The sequence below is a fragment of the Prosopis cineraria genome, unplaced genomic scaffold (assembly GCF_029017545.1).
Source record: "Prosopis cineraria cultivar Desert tree isolate PC_DT_omini unplaced genomic scaffold, ASM2901754v1 PC10, whole genome shotgun sequence".
NCBI classification, from domain to species: domain Eukaryota; kingdom Viridiplantae; phylum Streptophyta; class Magnoliopsida; order Fabales; family Fabaceae; genus Prosopis; species Prosopis cineraria.
In genome coordinates this window covers 6,572,651-6,593,942 of record NW_026555341.1, presented here as the reverse complement: position 1 = coordinate 6,593,942, position 21,292 = coordinate 6,572,651, and the positions used below count along the sequence as shown (strand labels likewise).

At 34.5% G+C, this 21,292-nt stretch overlaps 1 protein-coding gene across 3 annotated transcripts; it reads left to right on the top strand.

The window, feature by feature from the left end:
* Positions 1-2,285: 2,285 nt before the first annotated feature.
* On the top strand, positions 2,286-20,041 carry LOC129322328 (DNA-directed RNA polymerase IV subunit 1). Of its 3 annotated transcripts, none has more exons than XM_054968608.1 (16): positions 2,286-2,506; positions 4,510-4,634; positions 4,935-5,055; positions 5,161-5,285; positions 5,911-5,958; positions 6,058-6,270; positions 8,168-8,323; positions 8,426-8,521; positions 8,611-10,892; positions 11,942-12,087; positions 12,357-12,613; positions 12,695-12,868; positions 12,964-13,101; positions 14,517-14,740; positions 17,310-17,421; positions 19,252-20,041. In XM_054968608.1, the coding sequence occupies exons 2-16, from the start codon at positions 4,548-4,550 to the stop codon at positions 19,414-19,416; spliced, it is 4,344 nt and encodes a 1,447-aa protein (XP_054824583.1). In that variant the 5' UTR covers positions 2,286-2,506; positions 4,510-4,547; the 3' UTR covers positions 19,417-20,041. The 3 variants fall into 3 exon arrangements, with proteins under 3 accessions (XP_054824583.1, XP_054824582.1, XP_054824584.1); XM_054968607.1 differs by having other exon boundaries at positions 2,286-2,542; XM_054968609.1 differs by lacking the exons at positions 2,286-2,506; positions 4,510-4,634; positions 4,935-5,055 and having other exon boundaries at positions 5,184-5,290.
* The last annotated feature ends 1,251 nt before the right edge of the window (positions 20,042-21,292 follow it).

Here is a 21,292-nt window from a genome sequence, read left to right as displayed (position 1 = left end):
TCATTTATACTCTTATTAAATACCTCATGTAAGAGCCTTGATAATGATAATTAAAATTTAAATATATAATTTTTTAAAGAGTAATAAATAAAGGAGGGATATAGTTAAAAAGATATAAAAATTATTTAATATCTTATATTTTGGATCATAAGATTTCTATAAGATATCTTATATTGTGATTTGAAAAAGTACTGTACATAATCTATTCTAATGATAGTAAAAACATAAATCCAATAACACATTAATGTTAATACCAAATATAAAAACTGTAGTAAAATATATAAACTATGAATAATATATTTCTTATAAAAGATACAACGGCAAAAAAAAACAAACTATTTTAGTTAGTTTTGGCCTTAGCTAAAGATATTCAATAAATTAATATTGATTGAAAATAAGGGGTGAAAAGTTGGCCCATAAAAATTAGAGTTTAAAAGATTGTTGATTATTCTTAAAAACGGAAAATATATATAAACTATACCGAAACGTGATTTTATAAATCATGAATGGCATATTTTTTTTGAGCATATTTTTTAGTTTATTTTTTATAAAAAATATTTATTTTTTTAAATTTATTTTGTGAGTTTTTATGATATCTTTTCTAAATTTTTAAAATTATCAAAATTTTAAAACATGTGTCTAATTATTTAAGTAGTTTATAAAAACTGGTAGATGAGAGAAAATGTTTTTAAAAACAAAGATAAATGAATATATTATACAATTTTAAATATAATTAAAAATAAATCCTTTTCATAAAATAAAAGTTAAGGAAGATATCATAAAATTTAAAAATAATTAATTAATAATTATGTTTTATTAATGTAATTAAATATAAAATAATGTTGAATTTTTATAAAATCTCTATGAAATAAACATATTTTTATAAAATATTTAAATTATCTAAAAATTATTTATTTTTTAATGTTAATCAAATGGGCGTTTTATAAGGTGCAATTCCTCCGTATCTTTCCATATGATGCTTAATGTTTTTGTATATAGATTAAGAAAAAAATTCAATGCAGTAAAATTCTGGCTCACCTTTTACGGGTGAAAGGCTAAAAGGTTTTTTTTTGGGGCTCGTCTTTTTAAATTATATATATCTAATATCCAATTGAATAGTAATATTGATGGATGACAAGCGTTCACATACATGACCCTTGATCCTTCACAGGAGGAAACAGACAGGGGAGCAGTCAGCAACTCGGCATTCACTCACGAGTTACGCACCGGAGGGCCCAAGACCCGAGTATTGATTCTGGATATATACGTAATATATAAATTTCTTTTTTATTTTTGTTGAAGAAATGCATTCCAACGAATAGACACACAACCAGTTACTAACTTACTAACCTAAACGCACATGAACAAAGAAAGGCAAAAAACTTTACCTAGTAATTTCCTTTCCAACCATACCCACATTCATGTCTCTGCCTTGCCCTTGCCAGACATGATCCAGCTTTCTCCTGCAACAAACGAGCAAGCTTTAGTTCAGAATCTCCAGAATTTTCATCTATTTAATCTACTTGTTCGACCACAATCTGAATGCTATAAAGTCAGAATCTTCTCGCTCTAGACCTTTGGTAAGGCTTTCAATAAATTCTTTGCATCAACAAAAGTTTTTATTTTTTATTTTTTGCCAACCATTTACAAACGTATTATCAAATATCAGGCAAGAAAACAAACTGAAAGCTCCATTTTGGCTTCCCTGAATATAAGGTACGAGCATTAGCGTAATATAAGGTATTTTGGGTTGGCATGCTTTCCGCTTCCGCCCCTCCAGCGGGTCCCACTGCATCTCTCTCTTTTTTTTAATTATTACGAGCCTGTGTGAAACCTATTCTAAAAATAATTTTTTATTCTTCAAAATAAAAGAATAAAAAAAAATTATTTAATAATGTATTTTGAAAAAATATTTTGAAGAATAAAAAAAATAAAATATTATTTTAGAGAATAGAAAAATAAAAATAACTTTTAAATATTTTGTGATTATTGTTTTGGAGAACAAGAGAGGAAGAAAAAAATACTTATTTTTATTATTTTTCTGTTCTCAAAATATATTTTACAGAATATCAATTTTTAAAATAATAAAATAAAAATAGTTTTAAACAGCTCTTATGAATTTTTTATTTTTTTTAATTTTTTATATTTTTCTTGTAACTGCCTGCACATTGATTCTTAATCAGTACCGAGTCGCAGAGGTTAGGTCAGGGCCGTAAATTCAAGAAGAACGGAGGGTTATATTTCTGACGCTAACTAGAACCTTTTCCCTCGGCCTCTGGTCTCAAAACAGTCCTCTCCACCTCGGCATTTGTCTGCTGTTTCGTTGAAAGTGACCGCCGGCGATATCACTCCTCTCCTCTCCTCTCCTTCGTCGTTTCTTTGATTTCTTTTTCTTAAACTTGGCTCCCCTGGTTCTGTTATCCGTAGTTGCAGAGCAGCTCCCTTGTGAGCTGCGGTACTTGGTTCTACTCTGTTTCGCTCTGCAAAGCCGCATTCTTTTCAACGAGTGGGTATCAGAGTTTCGTCGTTTCTGTTCTTCCAGGTCTGCTCTTTTTAATTACTCTCAATTCGTGGACGTTGTGTTTCTGTTTCTTAGAAATACTGCGATCACTATTTCTTTTGAACGACCACCGCAGTCTCGTCTATAATGTTTGTTGTTGGGTTCATTGAGGGTTATTTATATTAAGGGTGCATGGCACTGCCTTGCATGTTACATGATCATGCCTTTTGAGGTTTGAGGGATGGTGTTGCTGGCAATGTGCATAGATTTTCCTGCCGAAGTAATTCGTTTGCTGCACACAACTGCTAATCCATTCAGCTATGGACCAGTTTTCTCCGTTTTTTATATGTAATTGGTTGGCTTCCGTTTTTTCAAAAGCTAGATTTTACTTAAAACCGTGCTGGATCATATGAATACAGCGGAAACCCTTTTATCCTCCATATGATTGTTCCATTTAAAGATAAACACAGATAAACGCGTATACGTCTAGGCTTTGTAAATACTCGTTACAGGCTGAGCACCGAAGTTTATTTCAAAAGCATGTAACACTTTAGAATGCCGTTTAAATTCTTTAACTTTCAACCCAATGTTGATCACATTGTTAGTAAAGTTCGTCTATGCCATAGTTTGTACATTGTAATGCGTAACACGATTACATAACACAGCAACAGGTTGAAAGAGATCATTTACCTACAAGAGGATAAGATACTAATAGTATTACTGAAACCCAAGAAAAGGGAACTTATTTACCAACAAGAGAATGAGATGAGATTTCAAAGATTTTTAATAGGTAGGGCTGGGACATGGTAATGGTGTGGTCTCAGAGGAACATTGCAGTTCTGCAATAGCTGGCAGGGGATGAAGCATTCACGCTGGCTAACTTTGGATGAAATCAAAAGGATATATGTCCAATGATTTATTGAATTATGTTCTTGATTACCATGGTTGATTTTCACATTTTAATTATAATGAATTAATCAATGTGTAAGAAAGATGAATTACTGCCGACTCTTTGAAACTATCCTAGGTTGGTGTAAGTGGTTGGGGCCTTTGTCTTCTAAGAGTACTAGCCTTTGTGTGTGAAGAAAAATCCAGTAAGGAGGGATTTTCCTTTTGCCCTTTTGTATTTTGAGGACAGTCAGTTACTGCTATTGGTGGAGGATACTCCTTCCGTCTCACTGAAAAGAAGGGGAAAAAAAAATCTTGAACTTGTTTTCCATAATTCTGTTTTCTAATTATTACCATTTTAATTATTTGTGTTTTGAATGACGACCTCTTTGCAAATCTTAATGTTCTCAGTGGCAAGAAGGACTATGTGTAATGATATATTACGGATAAGTAGGGCTCTATTTTATTGTCTGTTCATTTATGAGCTGACTTGTTTTGTTGGTTGCTTAGATTTTTCTAATATGTCTTTTTATTGCTCTTATTCCTTTATAGGATATAATTTGCCTGCAGGATAAACTTTTCAATTTATACATGACATATTCTGCATTTTCTACAAAAAAGTTATTTATATCCTTCCATTACTGTCTTCTGCTGGATTTCTTTCCTTTGAAAAATGCATGCTCCCCAAATTATGTCAAATATGGCGATTTTAATATATTTTTATCATCATGTCCATAGGGACATGGAGATAAAACACACCATTCTAAGGTTGATTCCTTTAAAACATTTAATTCTTTGTTCTGCATGTTCTAGCTGGAGTTCATTAATTTAGATTTTGAATAAGCATGCTAAGTTTTGATGGGTTGATTAGTTTATGTAGCTCAAATGCTTTGAAGTTGTCTAATATTAGAATATAGAAAATATATTACTGGACTAGTTTTACTAGAATGCTATGATAGGAAAAATCACCATGAGTAAAACGATGCATCTGTAGGCCAAGCTAGTTAAATGAGGTTAATTTTCTATAATTTAAGCATAACCCGCTCTGCACTCTTGTTCTTTGGGCTTATTTATTTTATCCTATATTATTCATTCATTTATTTACTTTCGCAAATGAATAGGCTCAACATTTGTGCTGAATACGAAGATTCCGTGTCCCATGGATGATGACTTCTCTCACGAGCAAAAGGTGCCATGTGGTCTCATAACGGGGATAAAGTTTGATGTTTTAACTGAGACAGATAGAGTTAAGTATAATCTTGATCTTTTATTAATATCAGTTTCTTCTTTTCTTTGTTTTTTCAGTTTGATCCTTTGTCTTGCCAGTTTGGCATAACAAAGTATTAGATTAAATGGCATGCCATGTAATGTGAAGCTTGAAGTAGAGGGTAGGGACCTGTTCATTTATGTTTGGGTGCATAAATTGTCCTTACTGGTCAAAAAGGAAATTGTAGTCTGCTGGTTTGATCATCAATCATAAATATCTTCTTATGGCCTTTTAATTCAATAGCCATATATTGCAAGTTAATTAGTTTTACCTCTACAGGAGTATATATCTGCATTGCAGATTAATGCAGCTGGGCAGGTCACCTGTTCTGATTTGGGTCTTCCAAATCCATCTTGGGAGTGCTCCACATGTGGTTCAAAGGAAAGGAAATTCTGCGAAGGTGTGTATGGATATCTAATAAGAAAAGGTGTTTTGGGATTCACTCAATTTCTGATCAATGTAACTTCACTAGATAGGATACTGAGAGAAATATGTTGAGTTTCAGGTCATTTTGGAGTTATCAAATTTCCTTTTCCGTTGCTCCACCCATATTTTCTCTCTGAGATTTCAGAAATTTTGAACAAAATCTGCCCTGGATGTAAGTCTATTCGACAAGAATTGTGGTTTAAGGTCAGGTACCTCCTCCTCCTACGAATAATTACTTTGTTGCTAATGAGATTGTATATTATATATTTAAATAATTTTCTGCAGGAAAATTAAGCAAGAAATCCTTGAAATCCAAATTTACCGTATGCTTTGAGTTTTCATTTAAAGTGCTCATATCAAACTTTGAGTTTTCATATAAGCTACAAGGATATTTTTGCCAGCCACCTTTTTGTTGAAGTTAGACAATTAAAAATGTACTTGAGAATCGAATACTGTAAAAATATGAGAATTTATTCTGTCTTTTATGTTATGTGGAATCAGATCCTTCCTTTCATGCATTACAAAATATGGAAATCCCCAGATGAATTATTAATGCTGGGGGACAGAACTGGTTGCCTATGTTCATTTTTGGATATCTCAATATGTGTTCAATCCTTTTCATTTTTTTCTCCCTTTATTTGCCTGTCGAAGGGTTGGACAAAAAGGTAGAGTAGTTGATTATGTGCAGATTCATTCCTTTCATTTTCTTTTCCAAGTTTTGGCTCCCTAAAGGTTCAGCGTGTGATTGTGTTAGTAATACATTGGTTAGCTTCTATGGGTTTGCATGCTTGCTAGGGTACCCATTGATAGTTCAGATTTCTTCTTACAGGGTGTTCATTCAAAAAACAAGCAACCAATGGGTTGCAAATATTGTGCTGTAAGTATGAAATGCTTCCCTAACGTTTTTTAATAATTTTTATTCTTCACTCTCTTCTTCACTTCTCCACAAAAAATTAACAGCTTGTGCAATAAACAGGGAAGTTCAACTGGGTTTTATCCGGCAATGAAATTCAAAGTTTCTTCAAACGATCTATTCAGAAGAACTGCAATTATGGTGGAAATAAATGAGAAAAATCCGAAGAAAATTTTGAGAGGATTGCCTGCTGATTATTGGGATTTTATTCCAAGTGATGTTCAACAAGAAGAAAGTTGTATGAAAATGAATAGAAGGGTTTTATCACCTGCTCAGGTAGCTGTGTGCTTATTAGAATTTTGCAGCATTGTTGTTTCTTCTTTTGTTGTATACAATGAATGTGCATGGGATTTGATGATTCCGGGGTTATCTGTTCATACCCTTTTTCACAATTTTGATAGATTAGATAAACGATCAGATATTTGTTTTCTTCCTCCTTTTTTTCTTTTTAATTTTAGAGAAGGCCAATCTTGCAGTGAATTATGTTATTGATTTTTCAAATTCTACATATTTGCTATTACTATTCTTAAAAATTTTATTGACTACAAGTATCATATCCACATTATATTATGGAGTTGTTTGGTACACAGTCTTCATCTATGCATCTAGAATTCCTGGGCGTGTTGGATACCCAAGTTTGATGTCTCAGGTTATGAAATCTTAACTTCTTTCCTTAGCATTTCCATAATTTTTTGGAATGTGATGCCTCCCTGAAAAGGTAAGGAAGCTTGCATTCCCTGATAAGAAGGCATGGGATTTTGTTCTTTTTTATTTCTTGGAATGCCAGATTCTAAGGCTATTTATTACCTCTTTGGAATGGTCTGTGATTGGCATTGGTGCTTGTTCTAATCTTTGATTTGACTAATTTGGCATGAATCTCCCGTAACTTTTAAAGTTTAAGATGAAATATATTGTTCCGGTTGATATTCTAAAGAATTTAATGCACGCCTTTGACTTTTATTCACGTTTATACCAATTTGTGTAATCCTTTTATGAATTGAGCCTGTCTTCAAACTTTCTAGGAGTACTCTAGTGGATCAGTTTGCTATATGTTTAAGCCTTCAGTGGATATGTAGTTTTAAATAATTATGAGCTAAAACGTTAACATTCTTTGCCTTAAGGTTTATTTTACAAGCTTATGAAATATTTAGATTTTGACAACAACTAGTCCTTGACTGATATAAATTTCTTCCGATGGTCCTTCATCACTATTTTCCCTTTTATAAATTTTGTCGATTTGAAGATTTTATATTAATTATGCATTTTATAATTAATGCATGTGATTTTTAAGCTGAGGAAAAGAGATATTGCATCTTCAGCAATGTTTATTTTCCATGCTGTTTAGATTTCATAAATTGCACATTATGATGGTATGTGCAAGCGGTTGGCACATTATGATGGCACATTATGATGGTATATTATTTGCACGTGCACATGTGCATGCATACATGTGATTGGTTATATATGGATGACTGGAAGAGAGTGTTTAAAAATTCAATGTTGGATACCTAGGATTGCTAATTGCAACCTAGAAGGGAATCATTATCAATCATTGGAACATCATGTGCTTAATATTTGTCAAATCAAATCAAACAGGGGAATCTCAAAATCTGATTTAGTATGCCTGGGAGAATGATAAATCAGTGTACCACACATCTATAAGTTTGAGTTTTATCAATGATCATGCTGCTGCAGAGCGTAACTTTTTGCCACTAAAATTCAAATGAAGAAAAGCACATTCTGATTTTGATATTTTGAAAAGATTCATATGAAATTGTGTCGATGTGCATTAGTTGTCAACATGAAAGATACAGTGATATATGTTATCCCGTGCATGTTTGATTGCAAACAAATACATGCATTGCTGTCCAAAATTTTGGGATTTAGATTTGGTAGGATTTGTCAATTGGTTTTTATTAATCACTCGCTTTACTATGAGTCTATGAATGATCCTGCATAGCAAGAAGGGTTATAGTGACTGGGAAGGACTGGAAAACCAAGTCTCCTAAAAAAGTCTTCTGTTCTTTCCAATTAGAAAGTGTTTGCCCCTCCTGTCATATCTATACACCCTCAGCGTAATTTAGTTCTTCATGTTCTAAAATCATTTTCATCGTCAGCACTGGTGTTTCTTAATGCAAAGCTGATGTAATTTTTATGTCGTTTTGATTTGCAGGTTGATGATTTGTTGAGTGATGTTGATCCAAGTTTCATTGAAAAGTTTGTTTCGCAGAGTGATTTGCTTTTTCTCCATAGCTTCCTTGTGACACCAAATTCTCACCGTCTGACAGAAATCATGCATGCTTCTTCTAATGAGAACCGATTGTTTTTTGTACATATCTTCACCTCTGATTATATATTGGTTAATTCACATAGTCAAATGACTCCAGTTTCTCTTTTCTTATGTGCTACTTTATTGGCTTAAATGACTTAGGATGACAGGACAAGAGCATACAAGAAACTGGTTGACTTCAGAGGCACAGCTGATGAGTTAATTTCTCGTGTTTTGGATTGTCTGAGGATCTCTAAGGCATGCAATTCAGAGTATTTTTTTCTACTGTTTCAGCAAATCTGTCTGGAATACTGCTGGTTATTTATGATTCTAGTTTAATGATGCAGCTAAATCCTGATAAAACACCAGATAATAGTTTTGCTGCTCTCCAGCAAAGAAAGCTTAAAGAAAATGCTTGCACCTCATCTGGTTTGAGATGGATGAAAGATGTTGTTCTTGGGAAGCGCAATGATCATTCATTCCGTACAGTAGTTATTGGTGATCCAAATCTCAAGCTTGGCCAAATTGGTATCCCTTTTCAAATTGCAGAAAGTTTGCTGGTTTCTGAACATGTCAATAGGCAAAATAAGGAAAAATTGCTTTACTGCTGTGAGCTTCTTTTACTAGAGAAGGGGCATATACGTGTCTGTAGAAAAGGCAAACCATTGTTATTGTATAAAAAGGAAGACCTCAAGATAGGGGACATGATTTATAGGCCTCTTAGCGATGGGGATATGGTCTTGATCAATAGGCCTCCTTCAATACATCCACATTCGCTGATTGCCCTTTTTGTTAGGGTCCTTCCCATGTCATATGTGGTATCTATTAATCCATTTTGTTGTTCCCCATTGCGTGGCGATTTTGATGGGGATTGCGTGCATGGTTATATTCCACAATCAATTGGTTCAAGAGTTGAGCTGAACGAGCTAGTTGCGTTAGATAGGCAATTAATAAATGAGCAAAGTGGTAGAAATCTACTTTCGCTTAGTCAAGACAGTTTAACTGCTGCTTATTTACTTATGGAAGATGGGGCTTTGTTAAATATTTACCAAATGCAGCAGCTTCAAATGTTTTGCTGCCATAATCTGATACCACCTGCAATTGTAAAAGCTCATTTTAGTAATTCTTCTTTCTGGAGTGGCAAACAATTATTTAGCATGCTCTTGCCTCCTGATTTTGACTACTCCTGTCCTTCAAGTGATGTTTTTATTAGTGAGGGGGAGTTAATATCACATTCTGATTCTTCTGGTTGGTTACGTGACTCTTCTTGTAATATATATCAGAGCTTGGTGCAGCATTATCCGGAGAAATTTCTAGGCTTCTTGCATGTAGCGCAAAAAGTTCTTTGTGAGTGGTTGTCTATGACTGGGTTTAGTGTATCACTCTCAGACTTGTACCTTTCTTCTGACTCCTACTCACGGAAAAATATGATGGAGGAACTCTGCTATGGCTTGCAAGAAGCAGAATATGCATGTAAGTTTAAACAGTTGTTGGTGACTCATCATCAAGATGAGATTTCTGGAAACGGAGAAGAGAAACTGAATTCTTTTGTTGTTGAAGGAGAGCATCTGAATTATGACAGGCAAATATCTGCAGCTCTCAGTCAATGTTCAGTTGATGCATTTCGACAAGTTTATAGAGATATTCAAAGCTTAGCCATCAAATTTGGATCCAAGGACAATGCTTTGCTTACAATGTTTAAAGCTGGAAGCAAGGGTAATTTACTCAAATTAGTGCAGCATGCGATGTGTCTTGGCTTGCAACATTCTCTGGTTCGCCTATCATTCAAAATTCCACATCAGCTTTCGTGTGCTGCTTGGAATAGTCAAAAGGAAGTTGATTCAATCCATATGTTTTATGATACTCCTGTATCTGCTCAGTCTTACATTCCATATGCTGTGGTTGAAAGCTCATTTCTGACAGGGTTGAATCCTCTTGAATGTTTTGTTCATTCAGTTACAAGCCGAGATAGTTCATTCAGTGACAACGCTGATCTACCTGGAACTTTGACGCGAAGACTTATGTTCTTCATGCGTGATTTGTACCTTGCATATGATGGAACAGTGAGAAGTTCATATGGTAGTCAACTTATAAAGTTCTCATATGATACAAATGATGACCCATCTGCTGATATCTATTGTCAAGATGGTGCTATTGGTGGCCAACCTGTCGGAGCACTTTCAGCTTGTGCAATTTCTGAAGCTGCGTACAGTGCTTTGGATCAACCAATCAGTCTACTTGAAACATCACCTTTGCTGAATTTGAAAAAAGTACTGGAGTGTGGTTCGAAGAAAAAAAGCGGTGACCAGACAGTGTCTTTATTTTTATCTGAGAATCTGAATAGACAGAAATATGGGTTTGAATATGGAGCCTTGGAAGTTAAAAATCATTTGGAGAGACTGCGGTTTTCAGACATTGTTTCTAATGTCATGATAATATTCACCCAACCAAATTGTATGCAACGGAAATTGAGTCCTTGGGTGTGCCATTTTCATATTAACATGGCAATTTTAACGAAGAGAAAGCTAAAAGTGGATTTGATTATTGACTCTTTGCACAAAAGATGGAATTCACAAGCCCAAAGATGTAAATCACAAGTCGTTCTTCCCAGTTTAGAAATATCAAGCAAGTAAGCTTTTCCTCGCTGTTTGTTGCTTCAAGAATTGCTAATTTTGGATTTTCTTTTTCATTAATATTATGATAAAGTTCGTATGCTCTATATTGTTTTACTTCCTGATATTTAGCTACAATTGTATTTGTTCCCACATTCATATGACATGCATGAGGAGCATGACTTGAGAATGATACAAATCTTCCAATATATTTCTTCTATCTTTCTCAATTTGATCAGTACATTTAGACATAAAGCCAAAATTGCAAGTTCAATTTCCTGTCCATACACTGATATATATATAAATCATACGGGAGATAAGTTACATTCAAGGTTGTTGCACTCGTAAATTTGCTTTGCATGCAAGTCACAAGCCACACCACTAAAAAAATTGTCTATAAATAATAACTAAAATCCTCTGAGGCTATTTGAAACAAAACTGTAGAGAACTTTTGGAATGAAAGAAAGAAACTGGTGAGATTGAAAATTAGAAGTGAGACAAATAGGATTTAATGAAAATAGACAATTCTGTGCAGTGCAAATGTGCACTGAATTGTTCAATTTTGCAATGAAGGTTTAAGATTGTTATAAAATGGAATTCTGATCAAGAAAGAATAACGAGTACTGATATCAGGTTGGTTTTCTAATATGAATGAAACTATATGTAGGCCCCAAGGCATTACTTGAAATTTGAGAAATGAACCACATTGTCCATAGCTTATGAATAGTATGACTCGTTATATATTTTATATTTTATATCGGTATTGATTTATCAGCAAGATTTGTGTCTGCATACTTGTTTGCCTTAGTTGGAGAACTTCTATATTCATCTTTACTGCTTATGATGGTACCTTTTTTTAATGTGTACGAATTGAATTTGTTTCTGTTGCAATTATCACCTACTGGGACCATTTACTTCTTTAAAGGAGGAAAGATGTATGTGTTGATAAACATCTTAAATGAAAGTAGAAAACTCACCTGAAAGCAATATAACTTTTTGTTGCTGACACGATTTCTGTTACTTTTTCCTCATTCCCTCCCTATTGACTTGGACAATGGATTATCAGGAAATGTTCTATGGCTGGCAATAATGAAAAAGGTGAAGATAATCTTTGCATCACCGTCACACTTGTTGAAAATCCAAGGGACTATATACAGCTAGATTTTGTTCAGGGCTGGTTCATACCTTTCCTTCTAGGAACTGCAATAAAAGGTTGGTAGTGATCTAAATACTTGCTTTTCGCTGGCTTTTGGATGTGTCATTTTTACACTTGCTTTTCGCTGGCTTTTGGATGTGTCATTTTTACACTTGCTTATCGCTGGCTTCTGTTCAAGTTGTGCAAGTGATTTAAAAATGATGCCTCTACAAATTATATTAATTGTAATTTCTTACAACTTCTACTACATCTGGCATTATATTGTGGAGTGGACAAGTGACTCACATGTTCTTTCATTATTATGAATTCCTGTACTGTCCTTTAGGTTGTCTGGAGATAACAAAGGTAGATATCATATGGAGTGATCGGTCAAAAGTATCAAAATCTAATAGTTCTTCTGGTGAGCTGTACTTGAGGGTCACTTTGTCCCATGACCGTGGCAGTGGAAGATTCTGGAGTACACTTGTGAATCATTGCCTTCCAATAAGGCATCTGATTGATTGGACACGTAGTCATCCAGAAAACATACATCATTTCTGTTCAGCCTATGGAATAGACTCGGGGTGGAAATATTTTCACAATGTGTGTAATTTCACCCTTCAATTCCAATTGAAATTTATGGCACCATGTACTTAATTGACTAACACATCTTTATAAATGCAGAGTTTGGAATCTGCAATCTCTGATACCGGCAAGATAATCCTTCCTAAGCATTTGCTTCTAGTTGCTGATAGTCTATCAGTTAGTGGAGAATTTGTGGGATTGAATCCTAAAGGCATGGCACGGCAAAGACAACATGCATCTGTGTCATCACCCTTTGTGCAAGCATGCTTCTCTGTCAGTTTTCACGCTTATGATTACAGTCAAATGCTTTCATGATGAATAGCATGCATAGCCATATCTTTGCTTACACTTTGAAATCTTTATTGCAGAATCCTGGCAGTTGCTTTATAAAAGCTGCTAAAGCTGGAGTTAGGGATGATCTCCAGGGGAGTCTAGATGCATTGGCTTGGGGAAACTGTCCTTCCATAGGGACAGGTGGGCAGTTTGATATAATGTATTCTAACAAGGTAAAGTTAATTGCTTCCTCATGTATGATATATCAAGCTTGAGATCAGATTTTAGTTTATTACAAATATGACTGCATTAGGGGAAAAAAGCCAAGAATGTGCTAGCAATGTGAACTGCACAGTTCATTGTCTAAAAAAAAAAATCCATTATCTGTTGGTCTGTCAGAAATGGATGTCATGTCTCAAAAGTCAAATATTGAAGCTGTGATTCTGCTGGTGGTGGATTTTTGATTATTCATCTCATTATCTGAATCCCTTATGATTTTCACAGTATACAGTGCAAGCTTGTTCAGTAACAGTCTCATTTGTTCTCATCAAATGTTTTCTTATTGAGGGTTTGATTGGTGCAGCAAATGACCTGTAGGAAATACTCCTTTGGGTCCTTTTTAACAAGTGTCCTTCTAGAATGTTTGCTTGGTCCTTAATATAAGGTGCTTTAGAAATTGTTTGAATCATTATTTTTTTTGGGCGAAAATGCCCTTGTTTAGAATAAAGGTAAAAGTGCATAATTTAATGATCTTCATTGAATGAGGGTAATTTTTGAGAAAATTCAAATTTAAGACATCTTCAATGAGATTGACCTATTCTAACTAAATTCCTATATGTATGAAGTGGTGGATGGACCCTTATAAAAAGGATCAAAGGGAATAAGAAAGTACGAATTGCTGGAAAAATAGATGTGCGAATCTTAACGCTAAATTCTTCCTGCAAGATTGCCCATTAGACAAGGACAAACTCTTCATGACAATTACATGTAAACTGAATGAATGAATGAGTTAATCTGATCCTGCATGGTGCTTTGTATGCCAAATATTCCTGTATTATCTGCAATAATTAAGAAAATAAAACATCAGCACAAATAGCATCTGCCTATTCCTGATGCTATGTACATTGTGCAGCTAACAGGGAGGTTTGACTCCTTCCACTTAAGCTGGTGTTGTGTCAGCAAGTTGTTAATGGTTGAATGGTCAATACTTAATAAACCAGCCTGACTTTATTTGCTTTCCCCATCCTGAAGTATGTGCACAAAGGGGGTATTGTATCAGGGTTTCCTAATTCTAATGTTAATGACGCTACTTGCCAGTAAATTTAATTGATTTTTGTATATTTTTTATGAGCTTGTTGGAACATATGATTTGGTTCCTGTTGATTTTCATTATTGATTTATACATGTTAATTTGCTTTTTCTATTAGACTTGCATCTTTTTTTTTTTATCCTTTATTTACAAAGGGATTGACGACATCTGTGAACTAGTGATTTTTCATTTTCCCCCCTTATCTAGTTTCTTGTCCTCTGTTGATCTACTGTTCTCTTTTCTCATCAAACAATTCTTTTTTTAATTAGAAATACTTTATCATTTCCTTGTAATATTTTGTTTAACTGTATTGATATTTGGTATGTTGAAATTTATCAGGGATATGAACTTGATAAACCTGTTGATGTCTACAAGTTGCTAGAAGTCAATGTGGATGAGCCGAATCAACAGATCAATACTTTTGAAGCACAAATGTATTTGTCTGACAAATGCAGTGCTATGTATAAAAAGGGTTGCCTTGCTTTAAAGGGGCTTATTAGAAAGTTGGTGTCAGTGGATGATATTCTGAAGCTGGCTAACAAAGCAAAGCGCATATTAAAAGTGTAAGTTGATTTGCTGTAGCTTTTTGTCGCTGTAGCATGGTTTGCTACTTTGCTTTGAGTTTAACTTGTGATATTTATTTGATTAGTGGCAGCAAATATTGTCTCAACGTTAAGGAGCTCTATTTCATATGGAGTGATGTTTACAAATAACATTTATAGTGTGTTTTATCGAATGGATAAAACAAGAAAGCAAATTGGGCATACTGTCTTTACAGCTGTGATAGAGATTATCTCAGTCAGTTGCTTCCGCCCAAGATTTTCTGCTGCATAAAGAAAATTATATTCTCTTCTGGGCTTGCTTTTTTATGATAAAGAAGTAGTTCTTAATTTTTGTCTCATGTGAGAAGTCTGTAATAGGATTATGCTGTGTCTTGCGTTATTTGCCTCATGTTAGTGTTTACAGGATTAGGCATGGAAGTTGCATTGAAAGGTTCTGTCAAACTCTCTGTAGACCAGCATCACAAGTTTATGTACTAAGTGCTTCTACGTGATCACTTATATTATCCTAGCGCATGCCTGGAATTAGGAGAATGGGGAAGAGATGGGGAACATTTTATTTGGAAAATTTCTTTGATTTAAATTTACATGAATGTTTTCTTCCTACCCTTAGAAAATTGTTATTACCAGTTTTATGGACTTTTTCTGCACTCAGTGGGGAGAAACAAAACAATTCCATTTATATCAAAGCATATCCATTCTCAATTCTCCAGTGCTGATTTGGATAGGTTTAGAAGGATTTTGTCTAATAAACCTCAGTTTTTTGGTCTTTCAAATGGAAGTTCAATTCCTCCCCCCCCCCCCGGGTTTTAATGAAACAGGACTGTTGTGTGAGAATTCTTTTTCTTACATAAACTGATTTTTGGCTTGATCCATAGCCTATTGTGTCAGCCCAATTTATGCATTCTTTATAGTAGAGCTAGCATGTTGTTAGCCATTGTAAGAATTAAATTTGCAGATGTGAAATTTGAAAATTGAAATGCACAGAAAATCTATATCTTTGATATTAAATATTCAAAAAGGCCACCGGAGGCATCATTGAAGAGAGTTGAGTAGATAGTCTATAACTCTGTGAAAAGATGTAGAGGGAGACTAACAAGGACACTTAAGGAAGTTATATAATGAGGTCTTATGGTGAATATGATGCTTTTGAATGGTTGATTGTTATGATTAAATATTTAAAAAGAAATATTGATTTGAAGTGCAACTTATAATCTGCTCTCCAAAATTGAAAGAGAATTTGATGGGGACTATGATAATATGGAATGTCTTGGACTCACGTTATAGTAGTATGAGTTCTTTATGGGATATTTAAGTTAGTTAGTTCTCTCACCTTACTAGCTAGTTTTTGAGGGAAGATTCCAATTAAGTGTCCATCAATTGGTATTAGAGATTGCGGTCAGTGGTTTGACAAAGGGCTGCCTACAATGGGTTTTCACTAGAAAAGAAGTCAAGTATAGTGTCGCAAAATGTAGTTGCTGAGATGTGACCTCTCTAAGAGGGGGCCAATTGATAGAGACTAAGGTAGTATGGATGCCTAGGCTTTGCATTGGTTAGCATGAAGTGCTCTACAGGGCATTTAACTAAGTTGGTTTTCCCACCTCAGCATCTAGCTAATGAGGGAGGGCTCGTCACCTCACTTAGTGTCCCAAATAATCCATGTGATTAGCTTATTTATCATCAGTTTGTTGGCTTAAGTGCCTCTTGGAGCTAGAAATGAATAATTCACTGTCATTTTGGGTTGGAATTGCTGTTGTTAGGATTGGGTTAAATGACCTCTAACTGGTGATAGATTGTGTGTAAGAGGCAAGAACAACTTATAGGTAGCGTGTTTTTTCTTCATTATTTTTTTGCCTTGTAAAATACCAGAAATTGTGGCATTAAAATGGCTATTATACATCAAATAAAGTGTGTGATTGATTTATTTTTGGAAAAATTACATTCAGGTCCCACAGAAAGAAGTTTATTATCAAGAGGTCCATGAATTTTATAAAATACTCCCAAGTCCTAAATTCTGCACATTGACAACTTGACTAAGGGCGTTAACAACTGGCCAATGGCTATTTACAACTTGTAAAGGAAAATGCAAGTTATAAATGACCGTTGTCCAATTGTCAATGTCCTTGGTCAAGTTGTCAATGAGCAGGATTTGGGATGTAGGAGTATTTAGTGAAATTTATAGGATCTCTTGGTAATAAACTTTCTTCTGTGGGACCTGAATGCAATTTTCCCTTTATTTTTCTTGGGGATGAGCTGTTAGTACATAAGGTCAACTTTCTGGCAAAATTGCTGTACCCTGTCTCTGTCAACAGCTCTCAAATTGAGAGTAGTGCTGAACATGGGAGGGATTCTAGCATAAATGCTTGATGACCTGGCCTAACATAAATATTGAATGTTACTTTGTTTATAACCCCAATATGAATTTTGCTCATTTTGTAAATTGCTACCAAGCTTGAGGTATACATTCCATTGGATGTGGTTCTTGTGTTCAATAGACTAGGTTTTCCCAACATGGTGCGCCCCCTACATTTTCTGGTGTAACTTTTTTTTGGTATGGCTGTTGTTTGTGTAGATATTCGCCAGATCAGCAACTAAATGAGGTGGACAAGCAAATCATGAAGCAGGTTTTGCACTTTCATCCTCATTGGAATAAAAAGATTGGCAATGGAGTAAGGGACATAAAGGTACGCGTAATTGGGGAAGAAGGTGCATGTACTAAAAGTTAAAACTACAGCATTGATTCTTGTTAATGGGCTCAGAATAATTGATGAACTTCTTCACTAGTCAGGTTCCACTGGCCATAAGTAGAAATATAGGGCTTGTTTGATTCTGTTTTCTGTTTTTATGTTCTTAAAATAATCCTACAGAGTGATTTTTTGGAACAAATTTTGGAAACAAAAAATGAACAAAATCTGTTTGAATAATTATTCTGAAAAACATACCTAAAATGGTGAAATGATGGTTGAAATAATTATTTATTTTATTACATAATTATCATTAATGAAAACATGATGTTTTCTGCCTTCTCTCTAATTTTAGAGAACAAAAAGTAACAAAACATCAAAAAGATGTTCTGGTTTTTTAATTTTTCATAACAACTTCTAAATTTTTTGTTTTTTTAGAATAGATAACAGAACATTTTTTCATACAGATGTCTTTTTTTTTTTTTGTTTTTCAGATCGAAAAATTATTCTGAAAACAAGCAACAAAACATGCCGATAGGTTTCTAAAAGTAACAAGTTCTCGAGCAGTTTTTATGCCAGAATTCTTTCTATAAGGTCTCTTCTTGTGCCCCTTTTGGTTACAAGGGTGGAAAAGTATACCTTCTCATCCTCTTTGTACTATGTTTTTTTGGGGGGAAACTAAACAGCAAAAAATCAGAAAGCAACAGAAATACTATGTTTATTTTGTTCTTGTAATCATTTCTCAATAATGTTTTTTGTTCTCTTTTAAAAATAGGGATACAAAGATCATTTCTCTTCATTTGTTTTTCTCAAATTCAATTCTTTTCATTTTTCGTTATTAACAAACTCTTGAAACGAATGTTATGTCACATTTTAACATTTTCCCTTAATGATCTTTTGAGTCAAGTTATTAGTATTTTTTGGCACGTCTTCCGAATTATGGAGAACAATGATATTGTGTAATTCATGTAGTTGATTCCATCTTTTGCGATAAGGCTTGTCGTTGGCATCTTCATTTTCTTCATCTTCTGATCTATAGACATTTAGCAAGACCAAAAGTATGAGAATAAATTGGTCAATTTTAAATTTTTAATGAGTTTAATTTTCTTGAAATTCCCCCCCCCCAACAATGCACTGTTAGATACAGCAACAAACAATAAATCAATGATGCTATAGGTTATTGTTTATCTCCAGATCCTTGTGCCATTAGCACACCAATATTGGATTGCTGCCAAGGATAGCTATAGATTTTGGAATCTGATATAGAAATGGGCTAAACCTGGCCACTTCTCACTGCTACGGACTTGATAATGCTACTTTTTTAACAAATTTTTGTGGTGATTTTTCATAATATTTCAGCTATTTAGTCACATTCATTGACTTCCAACTGGAAAAATAGATGCAGCCAGATCATCTTCTTCTCCTTTTCATAAAAGGAAAAACTTGTTCCTGTTTTCAAGGTCTAATTACACAACACTCTGCAGTTCTTCCTATGTGAAACTTACTATAAGGGGAAGTATTTTTATTGTCTTTGGTAGATGACAAAGTGGTTCTCTTAGATTCCCATGTCCCTGTGAGAGTTTTCACATTTCCATTACCATTTTGTGCTAGAATTGCCCTGTAAGTGATATTAATTATATAAGAAGAAATGTTGCTTTGAAACTTGTAATGCATCGATACTGAGTTAAGATTGAGATAAGTAGGTGCATGTGGAATTTGCTTGACTTTCAACGTTAGATAGTGCATCGAGTAGTACTGTGCATTGTGTGAAACTTCTCTCTTTTATGATATTGGTCAGACCCCCATGTCCCTTCTCTTTTTGATTGGCAGGTTGGTCAACATCCTATACATCAAAATACTCACTGTTTCTTTATAGTACGGAATGATGAGTCTGTTGAGGATTTTTCCTACCGTAAATGCATTCATAATGCTCTGGAGATCATTGCACCAGCAAGGGCGAGGCGGTATGAGGAAAAGTGGTCGGGAAGCATGTAAACCATCTTGGTATGCAGCCACCTGACAAATAAAGCATCAATGCTGAAGTCTTGCCACATTATACAGCTGAAAGGTGACTAATCTGGAGCGTACTTTTGTCATATTTCTCTATGCCATCTCAGTATGCATGTCGAGGCTTGATAGTGACAAATAGAACGCAAGGGATGTTTCCTCTGAAGTCATCATGATAATATACAGCTGAAAGATGACTCAGCTTTCTCAGTATGCGTGTCCAGGCTTGATACTTGACTAAACTTTTGTTATAAGCTTTCTCGAAGTTTGAGAGAGTAGCACCTAACCGACTTTCTGGAGTTCTATTCTTCTTGGAAAGCTGTACATTTTCATTCGGAGCAGAACAAAATCCAAAGGGGACTATACAAGTTGAAAGCGTGAGAGAATATATATTTTTTGTAATGCTACAACCTAACTTCTTTAATTCAAAATATATTAGTGGTTCCTTTCCCTCAGCTTCTTTTTGCTACTTCCGCTAATGCTTATTTGCCTTGGTTAAAAGTTAGGCAAAGAAGATTAGCGGAAGCAGCAACGAGAAGCTTGCAAAGGTCAACCCCAAGTTGATGTATTTGTGAATTTTGTAATGCAGCAATGGGAAAAATATTTGTCTCAATTTCTGTGTTTCAATTTTGATGGTTGTCATGTCATTTAGCATATATGAGGATCTGGTTTCTGCTCTGCGGATTTAGCCAAGGTCGAAAGTTGAAACTGGAAGATGGCTAAAAAAATTTATGAGAATTCTTTACAATGGATATATATATGTTTTCAAAACCCTAGTTTACTTTTTATCATTTACCAGTTGTCTGTAAAGAATTCATGTTTTACATGGTTGTCATTGAATTTGCTTAAGTTTTATTTTATCTGGCAACATCAGGTCGGCATAAGAAGTTTACGTCTACCAAAGATGTCCCTTAATGTTGCCTATTGTTTCGTGAGACTCAAGTTTAATCACTTCAATGTTGTCTTAACTTGTTTAATATCTAGCCATGTACACAGATGCTGCAGTCTTGGTCCTGTTGGGTTCATCAGCATTGCATGCTAAGTTTGGTGGTCCCAATTCCCAAATATCAAATTCTTGCCTTGACGTAGGTCTGGTTTATTGTGAATTCACCATGCCTCAATCAGACCAAGCTGTTCTTTTTTTTTTTTTTTTTTGTTTGGGTGTAATGTACCCGACATTCTAAGCTTGTGTCACATCGCTATGAACGGATTTTAACAAGATCTAGACTAATGTGGATCGAGTTAGATCATGATCTTTTCTAGTGTAAGTTCTGCTTCCACGTCGAAAAAGCCACTTTTCAATTCTCTAGAATTTCCTTTGTTTCCACAAAGCTATTCATTTCAGAGACTCACCAAAAAGTGCATTAAGCAATCCTATCAATGTAGTGCGGCGTGGCCTGCTTGTCAATCCAATGAAAGCTACCCCTTTTTCGGTCCCTGTCGCTGCCTTAACACCATAGTCTCCCTTTCTCTTTTTGCCTAATCTGTATAGTCTTTATGAAAATCATTGGCAGTAAATCTGAATCCAATATATTATATAGTAACCCCACATTGAAAAAGCAAATAGTATTTTATTGTTTAGTTTCTAGATACGCGACTCACAAAGCATGCATTCATTGCGTTGTATGAAGTGGAGATTTATATGCCAACTCAATAAATTAACCAAAGAAATTGACGAAATCCATATAATTTAATATCAGTCTTCAGTAGTTGCCTAATATGATATGTAAAGACAACTTTATATTGAACTCTGCCATTGGGATTCATGTTCTGTGATTAAGTTAACATTTTTTGGATTATTTCCTCTTTCTGGTCATCGATATATATTCTATTCGACATGCATGTGCATATCTACGCTAAAAGA